The sequence below is a fragment of the Eulemur rufifrons genome, chromosome 9 (assembly GCF_041146395.1).
Source record: "Eulemur rufifrons isolate Redbay chromosome 9, OSU_ERuf_1, whole genome shotgun sequence".
NCBI classification, from domain to species: domain Eukaryota; kingdom Metazoa; phylum Chordata; class Mammalia; order Primates; family Lemuridae; genus Eulemur; species Eulemur rufifrons.
This window is the reverse complement of record NC_090991.1, coordinates 33,538,806-33,560,365: the sequence shown is the minus strand read 5'-3', so window position 1 is coordinate 33,560,365 and position 21,560 is coordinate 33,538,806. Positions and strand designations below refer to the sequence as shown.

The 21,560-nt window shown below is 56.1% G+C and overlaps 1 protein-coding gene across 1 annotated transcript in view; it reads left to right on the top strand.

The window, feature by feature from the left end:
- The window catches only part of ITGA3 (integrin subunit alpha 3), a 28,902-nt gene that overhangs the window by 674 nt on the left and 6,668 nt on the right, over window positions 1–21,560 (top strand). The window contains exons 2-22 of the mRNA XM_069481228.1: window positions 7,019–7,146; window positions 7,455–7,534; window positions 9,708–9,957; window positions 11,695–11,781; window positions 12,197–12,404; window positions 12,854–13,050; window positions 14,435–14,523; window positions 14,662–14,798; window positions 14,964–15,050; window positions 15,990–16,057; window positions 16,130–16,266; window positions 16,865–17,014; window positions 17,120–17,217; window positions 17,523–17,670; window positions 17,902–17,970; window positions 18,538–18,617; window positions 18,699–18,776; window positions 19,314–19,416; window positions 19,575–19,757; window positions 19,932–20,054; window positions 20,731–20,844. Coding sequence (XP_069337329.1) covers window positions 7,019–7,146; window positions 7,455–7,534; window positions 9,708–9,957; window positions 11,695–11,781; window positions 12,197–12,404; window positions 12,854–13,050; window positions 14,435–14,523; window positions 14,662–14,798; window positions 14,964–15,050; window positions 15,990–16,057; window positions 16,130–16,266; window positions 16,865–17,014; window positions 17,120–17,217; window positions 17,523–17,670; window positions 17,902–17,970; window positions 18,538–18,617; window positions 18,699–18,776; window positions 19,314–19,416; window positions 19,575–19,757; window positions 19,932–20,054; window positions 20,731–20,844 — 2,614 coding nt within the window. The remainder of the gene's footprint in view (window positions 1–7,018; window positions 7,147–7,454; window positions 7,535–9,707; window positions 9,958–11,694; window positions 11,782–12,196; window positions 12,405–12,853; window positions 13,051–14,434; window positions 14,524–14,661; window positions 14,799–14,963; window positions 15,051–15,989; window positions 16,058–16,129; window positions 16,267–16,864; window positions 17,015–17,119; window positions 17,218–17,522; window positions 17,671–17,901; window positions 17,971–18,537; window positions 18,618–18,698; window positions 18,777–19,313; window positions 19,417–19,574; window positions 19,758–19,931; window positions 20,055–20,730; window positions 20,845–21,560) is intronic.

The following is a 21,560-nucleotide window of genomic DNA, read 5'->3' as shown; positions in this document are numbered from 1 at the left end:
GCCAGGATTAAGGGGGCGGGTACCCGGGCAGCTCTCTGGCTGCTGGGGCTTGGCGGGAAGTGGAGGATTGGGTGTGGGATGGGGGGCAGTAATTATTGGCAAGTGCTGACCGGGCTAGAACCTGTCTAGACGCCACCCCTCCGCCCTTTAGACCTCTCCTGCAAGCGGAAGTGGGGTCCAGGTTGCCTGAGGCCCCTCCCATTCTGCGAACCGAGTACCAGAACTAGACTCTTCTCTCCAGGCCTGGGAGCTGGGGAAAACTGCAAGATGAACCCCCTTCCCCTACGCTTGGGAAAAACCCATGAGCATATGCATTTAAGCACACCACCCCCTTACACCTCGCGTGTAGTCTGCGGCCACACCAACCACACCCTCTGCAGAGCCAGACTGAATGGCCTTCTCAGCCCTTGGCGGTTGGGGAGTGAGGTGATGAGTGAGTCTGGGCGTTTGGAGCTGTCCAGACACTGCCTCTGACCCCCTGAGGGTGGGGGGACTAGAGGAGAGTGGAGGAGGAGCTGTCCGCAGGCTGGCCTGGTCTCCTGTGCCCACCCCCAGGCAGTGGTGCTCTCCCACCAAACATCTTCCCTGCATTCCACAGATTCATGTTGAATCTTCAACCCTGAGTGTGTTTGTTTTGGTTTGAAGAGGAAAATAGTGTTTTTCTCTTTCTTCTGTTCTCCTTCCTCAACAGCTGCAAGGAGAAGGAGGGGAAGAGCCATGTGGGGGGGCCCGGGGGTTACATTCAGCTGCTTGGGTCCCCGCCCCCACCATAGGCACTCATGCCCAGGAGGTCATGTCCGGGTTTCAGCGGTCTCTCTGCCATGGACTCAGAGTGTGCTCAGTTTGGCAGTTGGGGAAAGAAGGTGGCAGGGGGAGATGAGGCTGCCCAGGGAGGGACCGTGGTCAGGATAGGTCAGGCTGGTCCCATCCACCTCTTTGGGCTGGATGACCCCACCTGGCCTCTGACCCCACTGAACAAGAAGACGTGGTCAGATTAAGGTTGCCTTGAAACCTCTCCCAGCTCTGACTGGGGCCTGCGGAAACTTGTGGAAGTTGAGAATGTTCAAAGTCCAAACTCTGCCCAGCCTTGGCCTCTGCCCTGCCGGCCCAGCCCCTGCCCAGCCTCCCTACCTGGACTCGGCCTCCACTGCCGCTCGCTTTTGCAGAAGCCAGGGCCGCCACGCCCTTCCCAGCCCAGCCCCAGCAGCTGCCGCCTGGCCTTGTCCAACCCGGCACCTTTTGGAGTCCTGAGTGACCATCAGCACAAGTTTCTATGTCAGTGCTCTTTCTGCCCGAGCCCAGAAAAAGGTTTTCAGAGTTTCAGCGCCAAATCTGCATGGTGTAAGGTAACACAGGCCTAGAGAGGATCTGACTGGAAAGAATGAGTAAATAATGATTCTGCAACCCCTCCCGCCTTGGCTGTGTCACCTTGAGCAAGATGAGCTCCCTTTCTGGGGCCAGTTTTCCCCATTCCCCAAAAGCGGGTTGGATCTGGATCTGCCTGCTCTCTCCTACCTCTGTTGGCCTGTGAGAGGCAACTTGGCATTGTGGAGGGAGAAAAGGCTCGGAAGTCCCATGGCCAGGATCCCGTCTTGGATCTGTCACCAATACCTGGGCCTTAATACCCTCACACGTTGGGGAGGAAACAACATGTCTTCTTCCTGGATGTTAGTGGGGCCTTCATGAGATAATGTGCAAAATCCCCTGCCCACGCCCATCTTTCCAAGGAGCACCCGAAGGCTCTTGTGCTGAGGCCAGGACCTGGAGGCACCCCCATTACCTACGGGCCCCACCCAAGGTGGCAGAGCAAAGGGGTTCTACTTTTATTCCTGAGCAGCTACCGATGGCATTAGGCTTCCAAGAGCCCAGAAGGCTCTAAAGCTAATGAACCTCCCAGAGGCAGGTAGTTCTAGATAGAGTTCTGAGTCCTCCTCCCCTGGATACCCTCAGTCTTTCCTAGGGCTGGTTCATCTCTTCATCTCACTGGATTCTGCCCCGTGGCTCTCTGGAGGAGCCAGCTGGGCTTAGCTGCAGCCAGCTGTGTAGCCAGATGTGAACAGCTGGCTCAGTGCACAGCTCAAGGGAGCTGGCAAATCAAGTGGCAGCCTCATGATCTGTTAGCCTCAAAGTGTCTTTGGAGAAGGGGGGTAGTCCGTGATCCTGAACAGGCTCTTAGCCTGGGGTTCGTAGGTTTTCAGGAGATGCAGGGACCCCTGAAAGTATATGAAAAATCATGTGTGTTTGTACATTGTCCGAGGGGTGGGAGGAGGGGAGACCACAGCTTTCAGGTTCTCAAAGAAGGCCTTGTTCCAGAAATGGTTAGAAACCAAGATAGATCCTCTTTGCTGCCCCATCACCGTCATCTCTGGGCTGGGGTTCCCTGCCCACAACATAGGAGGCTCTCCGCACCCAGGCCCCAATCTCCCAGTCTCTGGAAGTGAGGGAGGAGGGGCATGCGGAGGACCAAGGTGCTTTGGGCTTCTTGGCAGGGTGCATGAGAGCCCCTTGGAGGGAGAGGGACTGTTCTCTGGGAAGTGGTTACTGACACCCTCCCCCCCCAGGACCTGCTCCATCATTCCCTCCTGGGAATCCAGGTGTCCTGGCCTGGCCAGACCTCATGGGCTGTGGGGGATACCTCGGGGCCCTCTCTCCCTTTCACCTTTGCTGGGAAATGGGGGTGTCTGGGAAGCCTAGGGCGGGAGTGGCTGTGGCTCCTGGAATGAGGTCATGCCTGAGGTAGGCAGGAGCCAGGCTTACCTGCTGTGCTGTCCTAAATCATGTTTCCCCGGGCAGGGCGGGTGCCTGGCAGCCGCCAAGGCTCGTGCCAGCAGAAATGGGCACAGCAGCTGTGGCTCCAGGCAGAAGGCCCACACGTGTGTGTTCTTTTCCTCTGGCTCTCTCCAGTGACAAGCCAAAGGGTTTTCAGTTGGGCTGGAGGTCAGGGAAGGCTGATCTTGTAGGAAAAGTAGCAGCAAAAGGGGCTTGGTCAGAGCTAAACAAGGGAGGAATAGGATGTCCCTTACAGTAAGAGAGATTGAGGTTAGATGTTATGAGGGATGCCCTAAGGGGTCGAATATGGAAAAAATACTAAAGAGCCAGGGCAGGAGAGAAGAAATAAGAAAAACAGCCTTGTTCTTTCTTATTGGAGGCTTGGCCAGGCCTCTTTCTCCCGGCCTTTCTCATTCTCTCGCTCCCTACAGCTTGTTGCTCTGGTTCTAGGGCTGAGTCACCAGTGGGGAGAGGGGGCTGGATGAGCAGTGAAGGAGGAGTAGGGGAGGATGGGGAGGGCTGCAGCTTCAGCTACCATAGGAGCAGCCTCTGGGGAGCTGGTTAATTCGGGCAGCAGGGCTGGCACAGAGCTGGATCCAGGCATCTGAGAGCTGTCCCCACCCCTACCCTGGGGCTCAGGGCTAGAGCAAGTCCCCTCCCCACCTGCTTTCTGGCCTGGGGAGGGAGGGAACACAGGTGGCTAGGGACCCAAGCAGTAAGCCACAGGGGCCCTGCTGGCCTGTGTGCTAGATCCTCTGGCCCCCTCTGAATCTTCCCACTGGAGCCACTGAGCACCCTGAGGTGAGGGTATCCAGGAAGTTGAATCTTATAGGCTGTTTCTCCTAGCATCGCCCCACCCCAGTGCCCCCTGGGGGCATGATCTTCTTTGGGGTGCGCCACCCTGGTGCCCTGAACTCTCCTGGGCCCCATGCTCCAGCCTTCTCCGATTCTATTGCTTTCTGCTCGGCTGTTCCATTAGCTATGAACTGCCGTGGGAAGAGTGCCGGGGCAGGGGTGAGGAGGCGCTTTTCCGGAACTTGGAGCTCAGGGGGTTCCCCAGAGGCCAGGAGGGGCTGTCTGGCTGGAGCCATCAGAGGGTGAGGAGGCAGCTATTTGAAAGCCCTTGAGAGGTCATTTTACCCATCCTACTACCTCCAGGGGACTGGGGCTCTCTGCTCCCCCCAGTCCAGCCTGATTCCAGGAGAGGGGCGATCCCAGCTCCTGTCTTCCTTGCTCTAAGAGCTCCATCTAGGCCTCTCCCTCTTTCTGACCTCCCCTGGGAGGATGGGCTCAGTGGTGATCTGGAAGGAGTCGGCCTTTGCACTTTGTGATCACTTGGACCAGATGCAATAGCCGGTGGCTAGCTTAGGTGCTCATTTGCATGGTAATTTATATTTCATTTGCATATCAGTAAGGTCCCTCCCACCCTCTGTATTCTCCAGCCCCCGCTGCACACACATGGCTGTGGCTGGAAGAAGCTGGACCCGAACCTCTGCACACCCGCCTTCCCCCATCCATGCGCAGGCCTCTGGCTGTAGACCCATTGGATCCTGGGCTGGGAGCCAGAGGGCCTAAAAGGGCTTCTGAGCAGGCCAAGTAGGAGCTAAAAATACTCCAGGGGGGTTAGGGGGGCTCCCTGTGGAATCTCTGAGAAGGGAGGGGCCTGGGATGGAGGGCTGGGTTTAGAGCCCTGGTCCTGCACCTCCCCCACCAATGGGACAAGGCTGGCTTGGGGCAGGGGGTGGGAGGGTAAAGGTGTAAGGGGGTTCATTTCATTCCAGTTGCCATTCATGCCCAGCTCTGCCTGCTCAATACCTCAGGAGGCTAGGAGGAGGGGTCCCTGAGTCCCCCCAGCTGAGACAAGGGAGCCGGGATGGCATGGAGACCCTGCTCTTCAGCCACCTCTGACCCAGCACTTTGGGCAAGGCAGTGGCGGAGGTGGCAGCAGCAGAGGCAGGGGTGACATTCCCATTCCACTGCATGCCCCGGAGGCAACTCGAGCTCCCCAGGGCCCCCTCACTCCCTGAGGACTGGAGTCTTTCAAGGTCATTGTAGCCAACCCCCGACCTCCACCTCTAGCCACATCTGATCTCCCACCCTAGAATGACTCTAGCTGCCAACACCCACCCCCACCTTGGTGATCGCCTGGTATCCTCAGGCCCTGGAAGTCCTCCTGACCATCCCTGCTCCCTCGAAAGGACCCAGGCAGTCTGTTCTTTACCCTCTGCTCCATGTTCCTGCACCTGGCAGGGCAGAAATTCCTGGGTCCCTGCAGGGCCGCCTGAGGTCATGCTAGGGCCAGCCTTGGTGCCAGAAGAAATCAGAGCAACAGTGCTCACGTTGGCCATGGCTTCGTAGTCATAAAACCTTTTTGCAGAATAAACCCACTTGTTCCTCCAAAAACCCCAGAAGTCAGCAGAACAGCTGCTGTCCCCATTTTACAGACCAGGCACTCAAGGCCCAGAAAGGAAAAGGAAATTGCACCTTCAGGGAGAACAAACCCTAGAACCAGGTCCTCAGGCTCCAGGCCGAGATGCTCCTTTCCCAGGGCACGACTTCCTTCTCTCAGGTGTCAGGCACACCAGGGGGCGGATGTCCATGGGTGGTCAGGCAGCGGACTCAGACTCATCAAGGCTCCTCCCCAGCCCAGACAGAAGGTGACTACTCAGGCCTGGCTGCCACCCTGGCTCCCTGCCAGCCTCCCTGGCTGGGAAGCTTCCCTCCTGTTCCCAGGAACACTTCCCCAGGGTGAGGTGCAGGCAAGGTCCCGCCCCTTCCCAGCACCCCCAGGCAGTGCATTCCTGACTCCCAGTGGGCGGAGGCACCCAAGGCCCCGGCATGCCCAGGCCCTGCCCTGCCCACTCCCTGCAGCCTACACTCACGAGTCCCAGGCAGCCATGGCTTGGCACTTCCAGACTCTGGCAGGAGGCCCAGAGCCCAGGTTCTGAGCTGGGAAACACAGGGTGATAGCGTTGCTGGGGCCAAATGGAGGGGCACCTGGGAGGTGCTTGTCACCCAGGAGGCTGGCTCCATCAGGATTGAGGAAGGTGTCCTGGCAGAACATGGAGAGGCCACAAGGAGATGACGTGGGGAGAAGAAGGGATGGTAGAACTGGCTTCTCCAGCTGGAGTGTGCAGATTTCATCCAGATGTTCTGTGGTGGGCAGAGGAATCTGCCTCTTTAAAAAGTACCCCAGGGATTTCTGATGCTGATGGCCCAAGGACTGTCCTGCGAGTTGGTATTTCAGAGTTGAGCCTGCCTCTGTGTGCTTTAGCCACCGCCCTGGAATGGGATGGGTTGCCAGGCCCTAAGCGTCCTTGTACGAACTTGCGGTTGGCATCTCCCAAGATGGGTTCTGGGCAGGGTGGGGGTAAGATGACAGTCCTTGCCCACCCCTACCCTCAGGCCCTCCCACTGGGAACCCCGCTCTGGGGCCACACTGTCCAAAGTGTCCGGCACCCACTCGCACCCCATACCCTGTGTCCCTGTCCCAAGGCGGGGTGGTGGGGGAGGTGCTGGACATCACCTGGGTCACTGAGGGGCCCAGGCCTCCAAGATCTAAGTCCTCAGATGGCTTCAGGAGGAAGGACCCAGGCTTCTATGACAACCCATCCCACCCACTCACAAGTTCTCCTCCCTTTGGAACCCCCAGAATTTGAACCCTATGCCAGGATTCCTCTAGTCTTGCTCTCTTCCGTCTACCTTCAGCTCAGAGGCCAAAGCATTCCTCCAAAACCCAGATCTGACCATGTCACTTCCTTGCCTAAAATCCATTCGTGGCTCCCCCATGTCCTCCCCATCCTCCCCTCCTTTCTTCCTCGGGTGTCCCCCGACCCCAACTATGCTGAAGGTCTTGCAGACCCCTGGGTCACCCTGCTTGCTATTGCTTCTTGGCCCTTGTACATGTCATACCTAAAGTGCCCTTCCTGCCCCTCTTCACCTGGCGAGCCCCGGTCATCATCCTCACACTCAGACTGGGTCACCTCCCCTGCGGATGACTGCCCCCCACCCCTGAGTCTGGGCCGGCGTGCTTCCTGCTTCCCTCTCGTGAGGCACTGACTGCAAGCGTCTGTTTCTTCCCTTGCCTTCCCCTACGCTGGACACTCCTGAGGGCAGGGGCTGGGACCCACTCGTCTCTGGAGCCCCGGAACCTGGCACAGAGCATCTGTAAATGCCTGTTGAGTTGCACTTGGTTTGAAGCTGGCCTTGGGGAGTCTGAGCTCAGACCCACCTCCCTCCCTGCCCCCAGACTCCTGGCTGGTGCCCCCCGGGAGCTTGCTGTGCCCGATGGCTACACCAACCGGACCGGTGCCGTGTACCTGTGCCCACTCACTGCCAGCAAGGACGACTGTGAGCGCATGGACATCACAGAGAAAAGTGAGGGGAAGGGGCTGGGGACCAGTGCTGGGTCGGAGGCCTGGCAGAGGGGCAAACAGGGGGAAGGAGCTGGAGGAGATACGAGGCGCAGTTTCTAGTCACTTCTTGTCCCGCTGGGAAGAGAGCTTGGCGAGAGTGGGACTGTGTGGGACCGGGGAGCTCAGTGACAACGGGCTGGATGAGGGGCACGAGGAGGGCTGCCCTGCTGGGGGCGAAGGCCCAAGACGACCAAGCCCTGCCGTCTCCTGGCTTTGGGCACTGGGGTATGGAGTGAGGTGCCCGGGCTCACGATCCCTCCATGCCCACAGGTGACCCTGACCATCACATTATTGAGGACATGTGGCTCGGGGTGACTGTGGCCAGCCAGGGCCCTGCAGGCAGAGTCCTGGTAAGTGGGTGCTCAGCATCGGTTCCTCCACCCCCACCCAGCTCTCTCCTTCATCTCCCAGGGGCTGGGAGGAAAGCGGAGAGCAGCAGAGGGGTCCTCGGTGCATGTTCTGGGGCCGGTGCAAATGTCCGTGTCTCTGGCCTTGTGTCCCTTGCTCCCTGAGCTCCTGGGGAGGGGGGTGTCTGGCGCTCTCCCAGGGCCAGGCACGGCCTGAGTCCTCTCTGACTCAGCCACCAGCCACTTCCTCCCCATACCCATGCTGGGTGCTCACCCGTCGTGGGAATGAGCCGAGGGAACGGCAAGGAGGAAAGGGCAGAGAAGGCCCCAGGCGGCAATGTGCTGGCCGGCGCTCCTTCCTGGGAGGCTGCCGGAAGAGGCACAGCCCTGCTGACCCGGCTCAGTAAGCTCTGGTTTGGGTGCCACTCCCTGATGTCACTTGTCACCTCTCGCCCACATTCTTCAGTGGTGTCCCCTGAGGTCTCAATTTATGGGTCCCAGATGGATACTTTTTTCTTCATTTTCTAAATTAATGTAAAATTTATATGCAGCGAAATGCTCACATTTTAAGTTTCAGTGAATTCTTGACAAATGTATATACCATGTAACCGACACCCTTTAACGATATAGCACTTTTACATCACTCCAGAAAGTTCCCTTGTGCCCCTTTCCAATCAACTACCACCCCCATAGCCCTCACTGCCGTGATTTCTGTCACCTTTGAACACCGTTTTAAGCTCTGGGTTTACATTAGTTCACTGAAATGCCTTTTCAAGACCCCTGTTATGGAGGGCGGTGGGTTTAGGAATCCATTTAAAGCGATTCTGGACACTGGGTCCTTTAGCAATTATCTACTCACCCTTCCATCCATTCATTCAACAAGTATTTAGTGAGCACCTGCTGTGTACCAAACACTAGAAACTTAGCGGTGGCTCAGGGCAGCTCAGGTGCTATGCTAGTGGCGCTCACAGCAGGAAGAGGGCACAAAAAAGTAAACAAGACCTAGGTCTATTTCTGGATTTTGTCTGGCCTCAGGCTGTTTTAAAACACCATATTCTGGCCGGGTGTGGGCGCGGTGGCTCACGCCTGCAATCCTAGCACTCTGGGAGGCCGAGGGAGGAGGATCATTTGAGCTCAGGAGTTCGAGACCAGCCTGAGCAAGAGCCAGACCCCGTCTCTACTAAAAATAGAAAGAAGTTATATGGACAGCTAAAAATATATATAGAAAAATTAGCTGGGCATGGTGGCACATGCCTGTAGTCCCAGCTACTCGGGAGGCTGAGGCAGGAGGATCGCTTAAGCCCAGGAGTTGGAGGTTGCTGTGAGCTAGGCTGACGCCACGGCACTCTAGCCTCGGCAACAGAGTGAGACTCTGTCTCAAGAAAATAAAATAAAATAAAATAAAAAAATAAAACACCACATTCTGATCCATTGGTTTGCCCATTAAATCTATATTAAGCACCTAAAATGTTCCCGAAGAATCTGTGTGCAGATTCTGCCCCGTGAGGCGGAGCAGGCGACTGCCTGAGAGCTGAGAGTTTGGAAACAGACAGCCTCGGTGCGGATACTCTGTCTCTCTCTCTCAATGTGAGATCTTAGGCAGGTGACTACGCTCCCTGCGCTTCAGTTTCTTTATCTGAAACGGAGAAAATAATCGTCCCTCCACCATAGGGTTGTTAGTAGGCTTAAAAGCTAATTCGTGAAGAGCTAAGAATTGTGCCCGACATAGAATAAGCACTCAGGAAGGGTTGGCTGCTGCTATTATTGTCACTGTCTTATCGTCATTCTTTTAATAATGGTCCTTTCAATGAAAGAACAGGGTCATTGGGATGGCAGAGAAGCAGGTTCCTAATCTCTCTGTAAATAGCCTCTTTTAGACCCAAGAGCAGGAGCCCCACAGTCCCTCATCCTTCCCCCATTTCTCTTCTCCAAGATCTCTAAGCCATTCTCAAATCCGAACCTTCTGGCTTTACAAAAAGTGTTCCCAACCTTCAGAGCAGATTTCTGAATTCTGGAAAGGAGACGCAGGCTTAAGTCTCACTGTGGGAAGAAAGAGAAGCCAGGAGAACGCCTTCAACTCCTCTCCCGCAAAGCCAGAGGTGCACAGGGCAAAGGAGACAGCTGGCCCTGGGTCCCTGCTGCTGACCAAGGCTGCGTGTGTTGGGGGGGTCCCCAGGTCTGTGCCCACCGCTACACTCAGGTGCTGTGGTCGGGGTCGGAGGACCAGCGCCGCATGGTGGGCAAGTGCTACGTGCGAGGCAATGACCTAGAGCTGGACCCCAGCGACGACTGGCAGACCTACCACAACGAGATGTGCAACAGCAACACCGACTACCTGGAGACGGGCATGTGCCAGCTGGGCACCAGCGGCGGCTTCACCCAGAGCACTGTGTACTTCGGTGCCCCCGGTGCCTACAACTGGAAAGGTGGGGACCGTGGGGGAAGGGAGGAGGGGCAGAGACCACCCACCCCAGTTAGCCGTTGGGACAGCCAGGCCAGACCATCCACATGGGGGGCAGAAGAGCCAGGAGCCCCATGCCAATATCAGCAAGCACCATGACCTTTACTATTTTACAGCACTTGCTATGTGCCAGGGGCCTTACACATATTATCCCAATCGATCTCAAAATACTCTTAAGCAAGTATTATTGTACCCATCTTATAGAAAAAAAAACTGAGCCTTAGAGAAGTAAATTGTCCAAGGCCAACAGTAAGTTATGAAACCTGGATTGGCATGCAGGTCCATCTGACTTCAGTTTAACCATTTAAAAACTTATTTTAAAAATAGCCTGAGCATGGTGGCTTACTTTTGTCATCCTAGCACTCTGGGAGGCCGAGGCAGAAGGACCGCTTGAGCTCAGGAGTTCAAGACCAGCCTGAGCAAGAGTGAGACCCCATCTCTACTAAAAATAGGAAAACTAGCTGGGCATGCTTGCAGTCCCAGCTACTTGGGAGGCTGAGGCAGGAGGATTGCTTGAGCCCAGGAGTTTGAGGTTGCAGTGAGCTATGATGACGCCACTGTACTCTACCCAGGGTGACAGGGTGAGACTCTGTCTCAAAAATAAATAAATAAGGAAACTAAATCCCCCTCTTCATTCCCCCATTTCATGAAAAATTTAAAAAATATATTAAAAATAAAACATGTTCCCAGTACAACTACTAAATAGTACAGTAGGAATTGGTAAAAGTAAAAGTGCCCCTCCTCTCCCACCCATCTCCCTTGTCCCATTTCCCAATGTTAACAGTATCTTGTGGATCCTTCCAGACTTATTTTTGAATATGTAGCTATCTTTAAAAAAACAAAAAAACCCACAAACAGAATCATACCAACATGCTGTTCTGCTACTTTCTCTTTATGACTTATCCAAAGTCATGGGTATTTTTTCATGTCAACACATTTAGGACCATCCTTTTAGGGGCTGCAGAATATTTCCTTGTATCAAGACCCATGCTTGTAACTACTATGCTATACACTGTGTCACAGGTATCTGATGGCTGGCACTCCCTCCATCTCCTTGCCTCTCTCCCTGACACAGGTTGTAGCCATAGCGACACCTCTCCCCCTAGCAAGCCCTTACTGTTGCAGAATCACCAGGCAGAGGGAGCCCTGAACCTTCTCTTGACAACAGGCAGGCTGGGGCATAGTCACAGCTCTGGAGTCACCTAAGGCCGAGGCCTCTGCCCCCTCCTCTGGTCCTGCCTCCCAGCCCCTGTCCCTTTAGAACCTTGGTAGGGTCACAGGTCCTCTCCAGCACAACCTGAGGAGCAGGGGCCAGGTTGGCAGCCCAAGTCTGGGGACAGGACCAGAAGGAGGTGATGGTGCAGAGTCCAACCTCAGCATCCAGAAAGTAGGGAAATGCCATCTAGTATCTAATACCCAGGAGCCTGGGCGACTGGATTACAGCCATGTCTCTATAATTAGCTCCCCATGGGACTCTGAGCATGTCAGTTTCTCTCCCTGAGCCTTGCTTTTCTCATCTGCAAAATGGGGGTCACCATTCTACCTCACTGCATTGTTAAAATAAAGAGGAAGAGATTTACACATGGTGAAGTCCTTGCAAATAAAAAGGATTATCCTTCCCCAGTGGGGGGGCTGGATAAGGTGGAGGAAGGAGACAGTGACTTATGCTCCTCCCACATCCCCTCCCTAAATCCTTGTGAAGGAAACAGCTACATGATTCAGCGGAAGGACTGGGATTTATCCGAGTATAGTTACAAGGACCCAGAGGACCAAGGAAACCTCTATATTGGTGAGTGCGATTATGGTGGCCCATTGGGTGGCAGAGGGAGAAGGGCGCTCAGCCCAGGGACCCTGGCCTTCTTACCTTCAGTGCCCAGTGGAAGAGTGAGAGGCCAGGGTGCAGGTGTGACTAGTGGCATTTAGCTCAACTAGCACACGCTTATGGAGCACCACCTGTATGCCTTGCCCTGTTCCAAGCTCCCAAGATGCAAAGTCCCCACCATCACGGAGCTCATAGCACAGGGTCTAGAGGCTGAATGGGGCGTGGCTACTGGGCATCTGGGGTCCAATTTCTTGGCCAACTTGGAATGGTGGAATAGAAGGTAATGAGGGGAGGGGGAGGGGACAGACTAGGGCCATGGGTCCAGAGCAGGAGGGGACAAAGTTTACCCGGGCCTTCACTTAACATCTTTCCCTAATTCCAGGGTACACGGTGCAGGTAGGCAGTGCCGTCCTGCACCCCACGGACATCACCATTGTGACAGGTGCCCCTCGGCACCGACATATGGGCGCTGTCTTCTTGCTGAGCCAGGAGGCAGGCGGAGACCTGCGGAGGAGGCAGGTGCTGGAGGGCACGCAGGTGGGCGCCTATTTTGGCAGCGCCATTGCCCTGGCAGACCTGAACAACGATGGGTGAGAATCTAGGGACATCCTCTGAACCCAGGGAGAGAGGTGGGGCAGGGTGGGCTTGCCCAAGCCAGGTCAGGGAAATGGAGGTTTTGCGATTGTGCATTTGTCTTCATGCTGTTTTCAGGGATTTGCAATCAGACTTTATGGGAGTTTGGGTGTTTGCGTGTCATTTGCATGATACCTGCACTTGCTTCTTGGTGGCTATCATTTGACTGGCTCTGGTGGCTGTGGGCTGTTTGGGTGTGATCTGTGCCTGCATGCTTCTCCATGACATGTGTTTTCTATTTGGTGGGTCATGTTGGCCTTTCCATGTCCTTCTCATGACCTATGGCCAGAGGAGCCGTCTGCACAGCTGTGTGCCCCGGCACCGTCATGCCTGTTAAACGAGAGTTATGCTGCATATTGGGGGCTGACCTCACACTCCCGTTCCCTGTTCCTTCTCTCCTGTGCAGGTGGCAGGACCTCCTGGTGGGTGCCCCCTACTACTTTGAGCGGAAAGAAGAGGTAGGAGGTGCCATCTATGTCTTCATGAACCAGGCGGGCACCTCCTTCCCCACCCACCCCTCCCTCCTCCTTCATGGCCCCAGTCGCTCCGCCTTCGGCTTCTCCGTGGCCAGCATTGGTGACATCAACCAGGATGGATTCCAGGGTATGAGCCAGCACCCCTCCCCCAGCACCCCCACTGACTGAGCGCCAGCTGCATACCAGGCTAGACAGGGCCCACAGAGGAGACTGGATGGGGCCGGGCTCAGGGAGCGCAAAGCAGTGCTGGAGAGAGGGTGTGCAGAGGGGGCAGCAGAGGCGAGCTCAGGGGGCCCCTGGAGCAGCTGGCATGCTGCCGTGCCACCCAGGCTGGGCCGAGAACGCTCCCTGGGCAGGAGCAGAAGGGCGCAGCACAGGCGGGGGAACTTGCCTGACGTGCCCAAATCTGGAGCAAGGCTGGGGAATTAAGACCATGCATGTGGTGTCTCAGGTGTGAGATGATAGGGCTGGGACAGGTGGCAGCACTGGATAGAGGGGTCATCACTAGTGCTCTGCAGGACTTGGGGACCAATCTGCAGTGTCAGGGAGAGGGACAGACACAGCGATTGGGCCTGGGTGCCACAGAAGCACTGGCCTTATCTGGAAGTCACTTCTCTGACAACCTCAATACCCCAGGACATAGCTGAGACGCAAGAGAAAGGCAGAGGCGCCTCTGAAGACCCAAATAGGTGCCAGAAAGTTCAGTCAACAAAGACCAAGCACTTACTACAGAATCGTCAGGACCTACTAACTCTTCCTTTACACACTTTACTAACAAGCTTGGCTTTCTGTCTACCTAGGCCTTATCAGATCAAAAGCAGCAAACCAGAAAGAGTTCAGTAAAGTTCAGAAAGATAATAAAATGTTTTAGGTTTATTCACAGTTAGAATTTTTAAAGTCTTGACTTTCAGTGAAGTGCACTATAGAGTTATGATTAAAGTCCCGGCCCCTGGTGTGAGACAGACATGGGCTCAAATATCTTCTTCTCTACTCATTAGTTGTGTGACTCTGGATTTTCTGAGTCTGCTCCCTCATCTATAACGTGGGGACAGGAGTACCTACCCCACATCCTCCCACAGTGAGGATTAAACGAGATGAATGCTTGATGACTAACCGGCAGGGTCACCAATGGAGAAACCTCCTCCTCTGCCCCTGCTGGTAGTGCCATTAGAAGAGCCAGCGTGTCCGAGAGGAGGTTGGTGGGGGAGATGGAAGGCAAGGGCAAAACCCCAGGCCAGGTCAGGAATCTGGGGCGTAGGCCTGACTGTGGCATTAACTTGCTGTGTTACTTTGGGGAAGTCACCTCCCCTCTCCTAAACTCTCCTTCCTCCCTATGGAAGGATCCCAGTGTTAATCCTGAGCCACAGAGCTCTGCCCTCTCCCTGATGTTCAGAGCAATACGAGGCAGGATGAGGTCAAGGCCATATTGGGCTCTATGGCCTGGAGCACAGGGTTAGAGAGATGCGGGGCCCAGAGTCCCTGGGTGACCCGGGCCCATCTCCTTTCCCCAGACATTGCTGTGGGAGCCCCCTTCGAGGGCTTGGGCAGAGTGTACATCTACCACAGCAGCTCCCGGGGGCTCCTCAGACAGCCCCAGCAGGTATGGACAGACGGGGATGGGTCAGCTGCCTCCAACATCTGAGATGGGCCTTCCCTCCTTTCCTTCACCCACCCTTTCCCTGTTCCCCGAGGCCCCACTCCTCAGAGCCTACCCCCACCACTGCCCTCTTGCCCCTAGGTAATCCACGGAGAGAATCTAGGACTGCCTGGCTTGGCCACCTTCGGCTACTCCCTGAGTGGGCAGATGGATGTGGATGAGAACTTCTACCCAGACCTGCTAGTGGGGAGCCTGTCAGACCGCATCGTGCTGCTGCGGTGAGCTGGGGGGTGGTGGACAGGGGCCCTTCTCTTCTCTGTCCATGTCTGCCTGGAGCCCCTTCGCTGTCCATCCTCCGCACCAGGACCACAGCAGCCTGAGCCCCAGCCTGGCCTTGGCAGGCAGGAGGCACTGATACACGTCTGGCTCCGTTGTCTCTGCAGGGCCCGGCCTGTCATTAACATCGTCCACAGGACCTTGGTGGCCAGGCCAGCTGTGCTGGACCCTGCACTTTGCACAGCCTCCTCCTGGTGAGATTATCAGCCCACTCTGCCCACCTACTCCTCATTTATGGAAAGGTCACGAGGGGCTCCAGCTCCCAAACCCCTTCCCTGGCAACTCCTGGTATCCTACCTTTAGAGAGTTGATACTTGAGGTCAGTGCTTGCCTTTCCTACCCAACCTCATTAAAAAGTAAAATTCCTTACAAGAAGTAATGGATGAATTGGGGGGTAGTAGAGTGTAGTGGTTCAGAGTCAGAGCTCTGGGCTGCCTTGTTCAAAGCCCAGCTATGCCATTGCAGGGGCAGGGGCAGGCTTGGGGGAAGTGAGGTTGCAGAGAAAGAGGGAAGGGGGAGGATGCATTTAAGTGGACCGATGTAGGGAAGGAGAATCACCTTGGGCACATTGTTAATCTCTCTTAGTCTCAGATTGCTTGGCTGTAAAACAAAATTGGTAATAACCAATTCACAGGGTTGTAGTGATAATTAAATGAGGTAACATACAAAACGTCCTCAGCACAATAGTCTTAAGTGCTCGAAAAATGTTAGTTGCTAAGAAAGTGACAATAATGATGGTGATGACCCCAAGGGCTTTATGTGAATGAGGATATTGAGTCAGAAGGCAGAGGGAGACAGAGCAGGGTGGGTGGTAGAAGGAGAACTGGACTGGGGACCGGGAGACCTGGGTTCAAGACTGGGCTGAGCCACCCACTGACGGATGACTTCAGACAAGTCCTTCTGCTCTCTGCACCTCAGTTTCCCCACTGGTGATCTCTGTTTTCTATGGTTATAATGGAAGTGGGAGGGAAGGGGCCAGGGACACCACAGAACAGCTCTGTGGACTCTCCAGTTTTGCCCCTGCCTTTCTCCAGAAGGGCCTGGTTTCCCTTTGCACGGTTTGGGGGCGAGAGCTAGGGCCTGGATATCTGTGTTCCGCTGTGACCGTGCCCTCCCGTACGTCCCCTCAACAGCGTGCAGGTGGAGCTGTGCTTTGCTTACAACCAGAGTGCTGGGAACCCCAACTACAGGCGGAACATCAGTGAGTACCAGGGTGCAGATTGAGGGGGAGCTTACCCATCTGGCCATTTACTGACCCCTTGTCTACTTGCAGCCCTGGCCTACACCCTAGAGGCTGACCGGGACCGCAGGCCACCGCGGCTGCGCTTCGCCCGCAGCCAGTCAGCTGTCTTCCATGGCTTCTTCTCCATGCCCGAGATGCGCTGCCAGAAGCTGGAGCTGCTCCTGATGGTGAGGGTGGGGCAAGGGCAAGATGAGGGCTCCAGGATCCCTGCAGGAGGTGCTCAGTGTCCCCCCAGGTCAAGAGTGAGGGACTGGAGTCTTCCCAGAGACAGAGATTGGGAAAGCCAGCCCGGAAGGCCATAGGTGCATAGGGGAACGATGCACAGCACACAGTGGGAGAGATGGAGACCCTTGGGGTGGGGGTGGGGCCAGAGGCTTAGCACCTCTGAGAGAAGTGAGGGGTGTGGGAGCTCTTAGCTCAGCTCACCTCTGAGAAAAAGGGGTTCCCGAGTGGGGATAAGCTCAGTCCCTCTCTGGGACATGAGGGTGGAATGGGAGAGCTGAACCTGGGGACCCTATGGATGAGGAGGCTCAACCCCATTCCCCAGGGACCCCTGGGGAGGAGAAGCCCTATCTCTTCTCTTAGGGGCTCAAGATCGTAGGAAGTCTCAATTTGAGGATCATATTAGAGGGGGTTAAGCCTAACTGTGGAGTTTTCAGGGTGAAGGGGACCCCAGCTCCTCCCTGGGATTCAGAGTGGTGTGACGGTTTCATTGGGGTCGGGGATGCTGTGCAGGGCTGGGCTTAGCTCGCCCTCCGTTCCCAGGACAATGTCCGTGACAAACTCCGTCCCATCGTCATCTCCATGAACTACTCTTTACCTTTGCGGATGCCTGATCGCCCCCGGCTGGGGCTGCGGCCCCTGGACGCCTACCCGGTCCTCAACCAGGCGCAGGCACTGGAGAACCACACTGAGGTGGGTGAGGCCAGGGCCGGGGCCTGAAAGACGGGGGTCTGAAGGGCTGTGGGGCGAGAGGGTACCCTGGGTGGTGCGGACCTTCACGCCTCCGGCCACCCCCAGGTCCATTTCCAGAAGGAGTGCGGGCCGGACAACAAGTGCGAGAGCAACTTGCAGATGCGCGCGGCCTTCGTGTCGGAGCAGCTGCAGCGGCTGAGCAGGTGGGCGCTGGGCCGCGCTGATTGGCCAATGCAGGGCGGGCCTTCATTGGCTAGCAGGGCTGGGGGGCGGGCCTCACTGGCCAGGGGCGGGGCCTCATGCGAGGCGAGTTTAAGGGCAGGGGCTTTAATGGGTCAGGTAGGATGGTCAGAAAAGGGGCTTTCTCCTCCAGGTGAGACTAGAGGGCGGGGCCTGGCTATCCCGAGAAGGCACTTTTCTAACCTAGGAGGCCCGAGGGGCGGGGCCTTGTTGATGTAGGGTGCGCCCGGGGCGGGGCTTTTGGCTGAGTCCCTGCCACTCTGCCCAGGCTCCAGTACAGCAGAGACGTCCGGAAACTGCTCCTGAGCATCAATGTGACCAATGCCCGCAGCCCGGAGCGGGCCGGGGAGGACGCCCACGAGGCGCTGCTCACCCTGGCTTTGCCTCCCGAGCTGCTGCTGTCCTCCGTGCGCCCGGTGAGTGCCCAGCAGCCGGCTTAGAGCTCGAGCAGGGCTCCACCAAGTGTTCGCATCCCAGTATGCCTGTCATGTATGTGTGTTGTCATTTGCCACGTGCCCCTTCTCTGCAATGGGCCCTGCAGCAGCTCTGCTGCTTGGGGAGCCTCGGGCTTCCGACCCTGCACCACAGGCAGGGAGGACAAGCCTCACTCTGACCCAACCCTGACCTAAATCGTCCTTTTTGCTCAGCCCGGGGCCTGCCAGGGTAACGAGACCATTCTCTGCGAACTGGGGAACCCCTTCAAACGGAACCAGAGGGTAAGCACTGGCCACAGCTCCTCCGACCAGCTTCTTATCCTTCCCGCTTCTGCCTGCCTGCTTCCCAGGCTTCCTTGAAGCTAAGAGCCAGAGTAGAGATCCAGGAGAGGGTGGGAAAAGGCCCTGAGACTAAGAAAAATGGGCGGGCCAGGGAGCTGTGCACAAAGCCAGAGCAAGTGGAGGCGAGCAAACCAATTTTACTAAGCACCAACTGTGTGCCAGGCCCTCAGCCCCAAACTGCTTCTTTTATATGATATAATTCACACAACCATCTGAGGAGGTAGATGCTCTTTTACAGAAAGAGGAACACAGACTTAGAAAGTTTCAGTAACTTGCTCAAGGTCAATGTTGTATAGCTCAAAAGTAGCAGAGATGTGACCCAAGGGAGAAAAGGGGGGAAAGGGAGAGAGAGATGAGGTGGGGAGGTGGAGACCACTCACCCAGAAGAGGAAGAGGAAGAGGCCAGAGAACTAAGTCCCTAGTGCAGTGTTCAGCCCCTCTCTCCCTCATGACATCACCCCGCTGGACCCCAAATGCCCCTCTTTGCCTCTCTGACCCTCGCGGCAGATGGAGCTACTCATCGCCTTTGAGGTCATCGGGGTGACCCTGAACACAAGGGACCTTCAGGTGCAGCTGCAGCTCTCCACGTGAGTGACATCAAGAAGCCAATCTGAGTCGGGGCCGAGGTGTTCTGGGTCTCCCTCCTACGCCCTGCATTCCTTCCCCAGGTCAAGTCACCAGGACAACCTGCAGCCCATGACCCTGACTCTGCTGGTGGACTATACACTGCAGGCCTCGCTGAGCATGTGGGTACCTCCCTGTGCCCCACCTCCCACCCCCAGCCTGCTGTGCCAAGCTAGTGCCTCCCTGCCCCAAGCTATCTCCCCAGCTCCCCTGACACCTCTCTTGGCCTGGTATCCTCAGGCCCCCACCTCCCCTGGGTCATCCCTCCCCTTAACAACAGCAGTCACTGTCATCATCATTATTATTTTTCCCTTGTAAAGCAGGTAGAAGTGGAGGAATCGGCCACCTTAGGGCTGAGGTGTTGGTGCCTACCATTTCTTTAGAGCTCATCATCCAAAGATTTTATATACATCACCTCACTGACAGAACTATGATGTAGCAACTAGTGTTAACTCCATTTTACAGATGAGGAAACTGAGGCTCAGAGAGGATAAATGGCTTGCTTAAGCCATGTAGCTGGTAAATGGCAGAGCTGGGGTTTATTCCCAGGTCTGCCTGATCTCAGAGGAGCTGTAGTTAACCAGCTTTGGTGCCCACCCCCTCTGCCAGGGCCCCCGCCTCCTGTCTCTGTATGACTACAGCATCTTCATGACCCCTAGGGTGAATCACCGGCTACAAAGCTTCTTTGGGGGGACAGTGATGGGCGAGTCTGGCATGAAAACTGTAGAGGATGTGGGAAGCCCCCTCAAGTATGAATTCCAGGTAAGGGAACCTCTGGGGTCCTAGGCAGGGGACTTCTAGGAAGGACAATGGTTTTGTTTTTTTTCTTGGCTCTGAGGTCTGAGGGCGGGAGGATTGGGCATCAGTGAGACGGAGGTGGATTTTCAGGAGACAGTGACCATGACCTCTTGTACCCACAGGTGGGCCCAATGGGGGAGGGGCTGGCAGCCCTGGGGACCCTGGTCCTAGGTCTGGAGTGGCCCTATGAAGTCAGCAATGGCAAGTGGCTGCTGTACCCCACGGAGATCACCGTCCATGGCAATGGGTCCTGGCCCTGCCTGCCACCCAGAGACCTTGTCAACCCTCTCAACCTCACTCTCTCTGTAAGCTATCAGGGACCTTTTATATGCATCTCATTTGCATGGTACAGGGCAGAAAGGCCAGTGTCTTCCCCTCTCTCCCCTTTGGCAACCTGACTCTCCCCACCCTTCCCCTCCCCCACCCCTGCTGCTACTTCTTCCTCCACCCGCCCAGCAGATCTGCTCTTCCTTCTCCAGGACCCTGGGGACAGGCCACCATCTCCACAGCGCAGGCGGCGACAGCTAGACCCAGGGGGAGGCCAAGGCCCCCCACCTGTCACTCTGGCTGCTGCCAAAAAAGCCAAGTCTGAGACTATGCTGGTGAGTGGCCAAGGTGGGGTTAGAGAGGAGTGTGCCCACCTCAGCACAGGCGTGTGAGCACAAGGGGTGCACGAAGCAAGGCGGATAGGGACCCCTCACCAGGAGACCCTGGTCTGATGAGGTGATGTGGCCCTGCCCTCAGGAGCCTCCACACAGTGGGGAGACTCATCCCCTGCCCTCAGAGGGCACCGCACCCTGCTGGGGGAGCATGCAACACAGGGGACCAAAAGAGGGGACACTGGCTGTACTGTTGGGGGGACAGAGCTGCTCAAAGCCTCGGCCCTCAGGGTAGGGCCACAGGGAGGGCAGGAGGAGTGTAGAGAGGGCATTGCGGGTGGCGTGGGGCGCCCTCTGTAGGTCCCAGGGTCAGGGAGCTGGCGTGAACAAAGGCTCCGTGTGGGAGTGGGCTGGGAAGGGGTGTCGGAGGTTGGGCCTTGTTCACATGAGCAGGGACCAGATTTCATGTTATCCATGTGCCTGGCATTATAGGAGCCTGGCCCAAAGAATGTGTCTGAAAGTATAAGTATAGGGCTGGGGGCATGTACACGGTGAAGGGATGAGGTCAGGCCCCTCGAGTCATCCAAGGGTGAGACAAAGCCTGGGAGGGTCCAAGGGAAGGATTCTCCATGAAGGATCCGGAGCCCAGACTGTTGTGTGCATTCCCTGCTCGCCTCAGAACTGCGCCACCGGCCTCGCCCGCTGCGTGTGGCTGGAGTGCCCCATTCCTGATGCTCCCGTTGTCACCAACGTGACCGTGAAGGCACGGGTGTGGAACAGCACCTTCATTGAGGTCAGTGCCCGGGGCTGGAGGTCTCCACTGCCAGTAACCCAGGTGTCGAGAACCACAGGGAGAGGGCGAGGCCAGGGTCACAGCAGGACTGCTTGTGTGTGTGTCTCTGTGTGTGTGAGAGAGAGAGACAGCATCGTATTGTATGCACGGTTGTACTCCTGTCACTGTGTGCCACCTCAGTGCTATGTCTGAGTCTCTGGGTGTGGATGTGTGCATGTTTGTCCCCAGCCAAAGCGACCTTCGCTCACGTGTCCACTATTCTGTTATGCGACCGTCACTTTCGCACTTCCAAGCCCTTGCCCAGGCCGTCCTTCCCCCTGGAATGCCAGTTTCCACCCTTTCGCCTGTGCGTGTAAACGCCTATTCAGCCTTCAAAGTTTCCATGAGACGCGTCACTGTCAGTAGGGCCTTCTCTGACTTTTCAGCTAAAAATGACCTCTCTTCCCCACAGAAGACACCCATAGAACTTTCTCAAAAGCCACACATGCCACTTGCCACGCTCGACTCTGGGTTGCAGTTTACTCACATGCCAACCTCCTCACGCCATCTAGACCAAACTCTTTCTGCACGTGACTAGATGATAAATCTTTTCAGCTTTGTGGGCCACAGGGTTTCTGTCGCAGCTACTGAGTTCTGCCACTGCAGCACAAAAGCTGCCTTAGACGAATGAATGGGCGTGGCTGTGTGCCCAAAATACTTTATTTACAAAAGCAAGT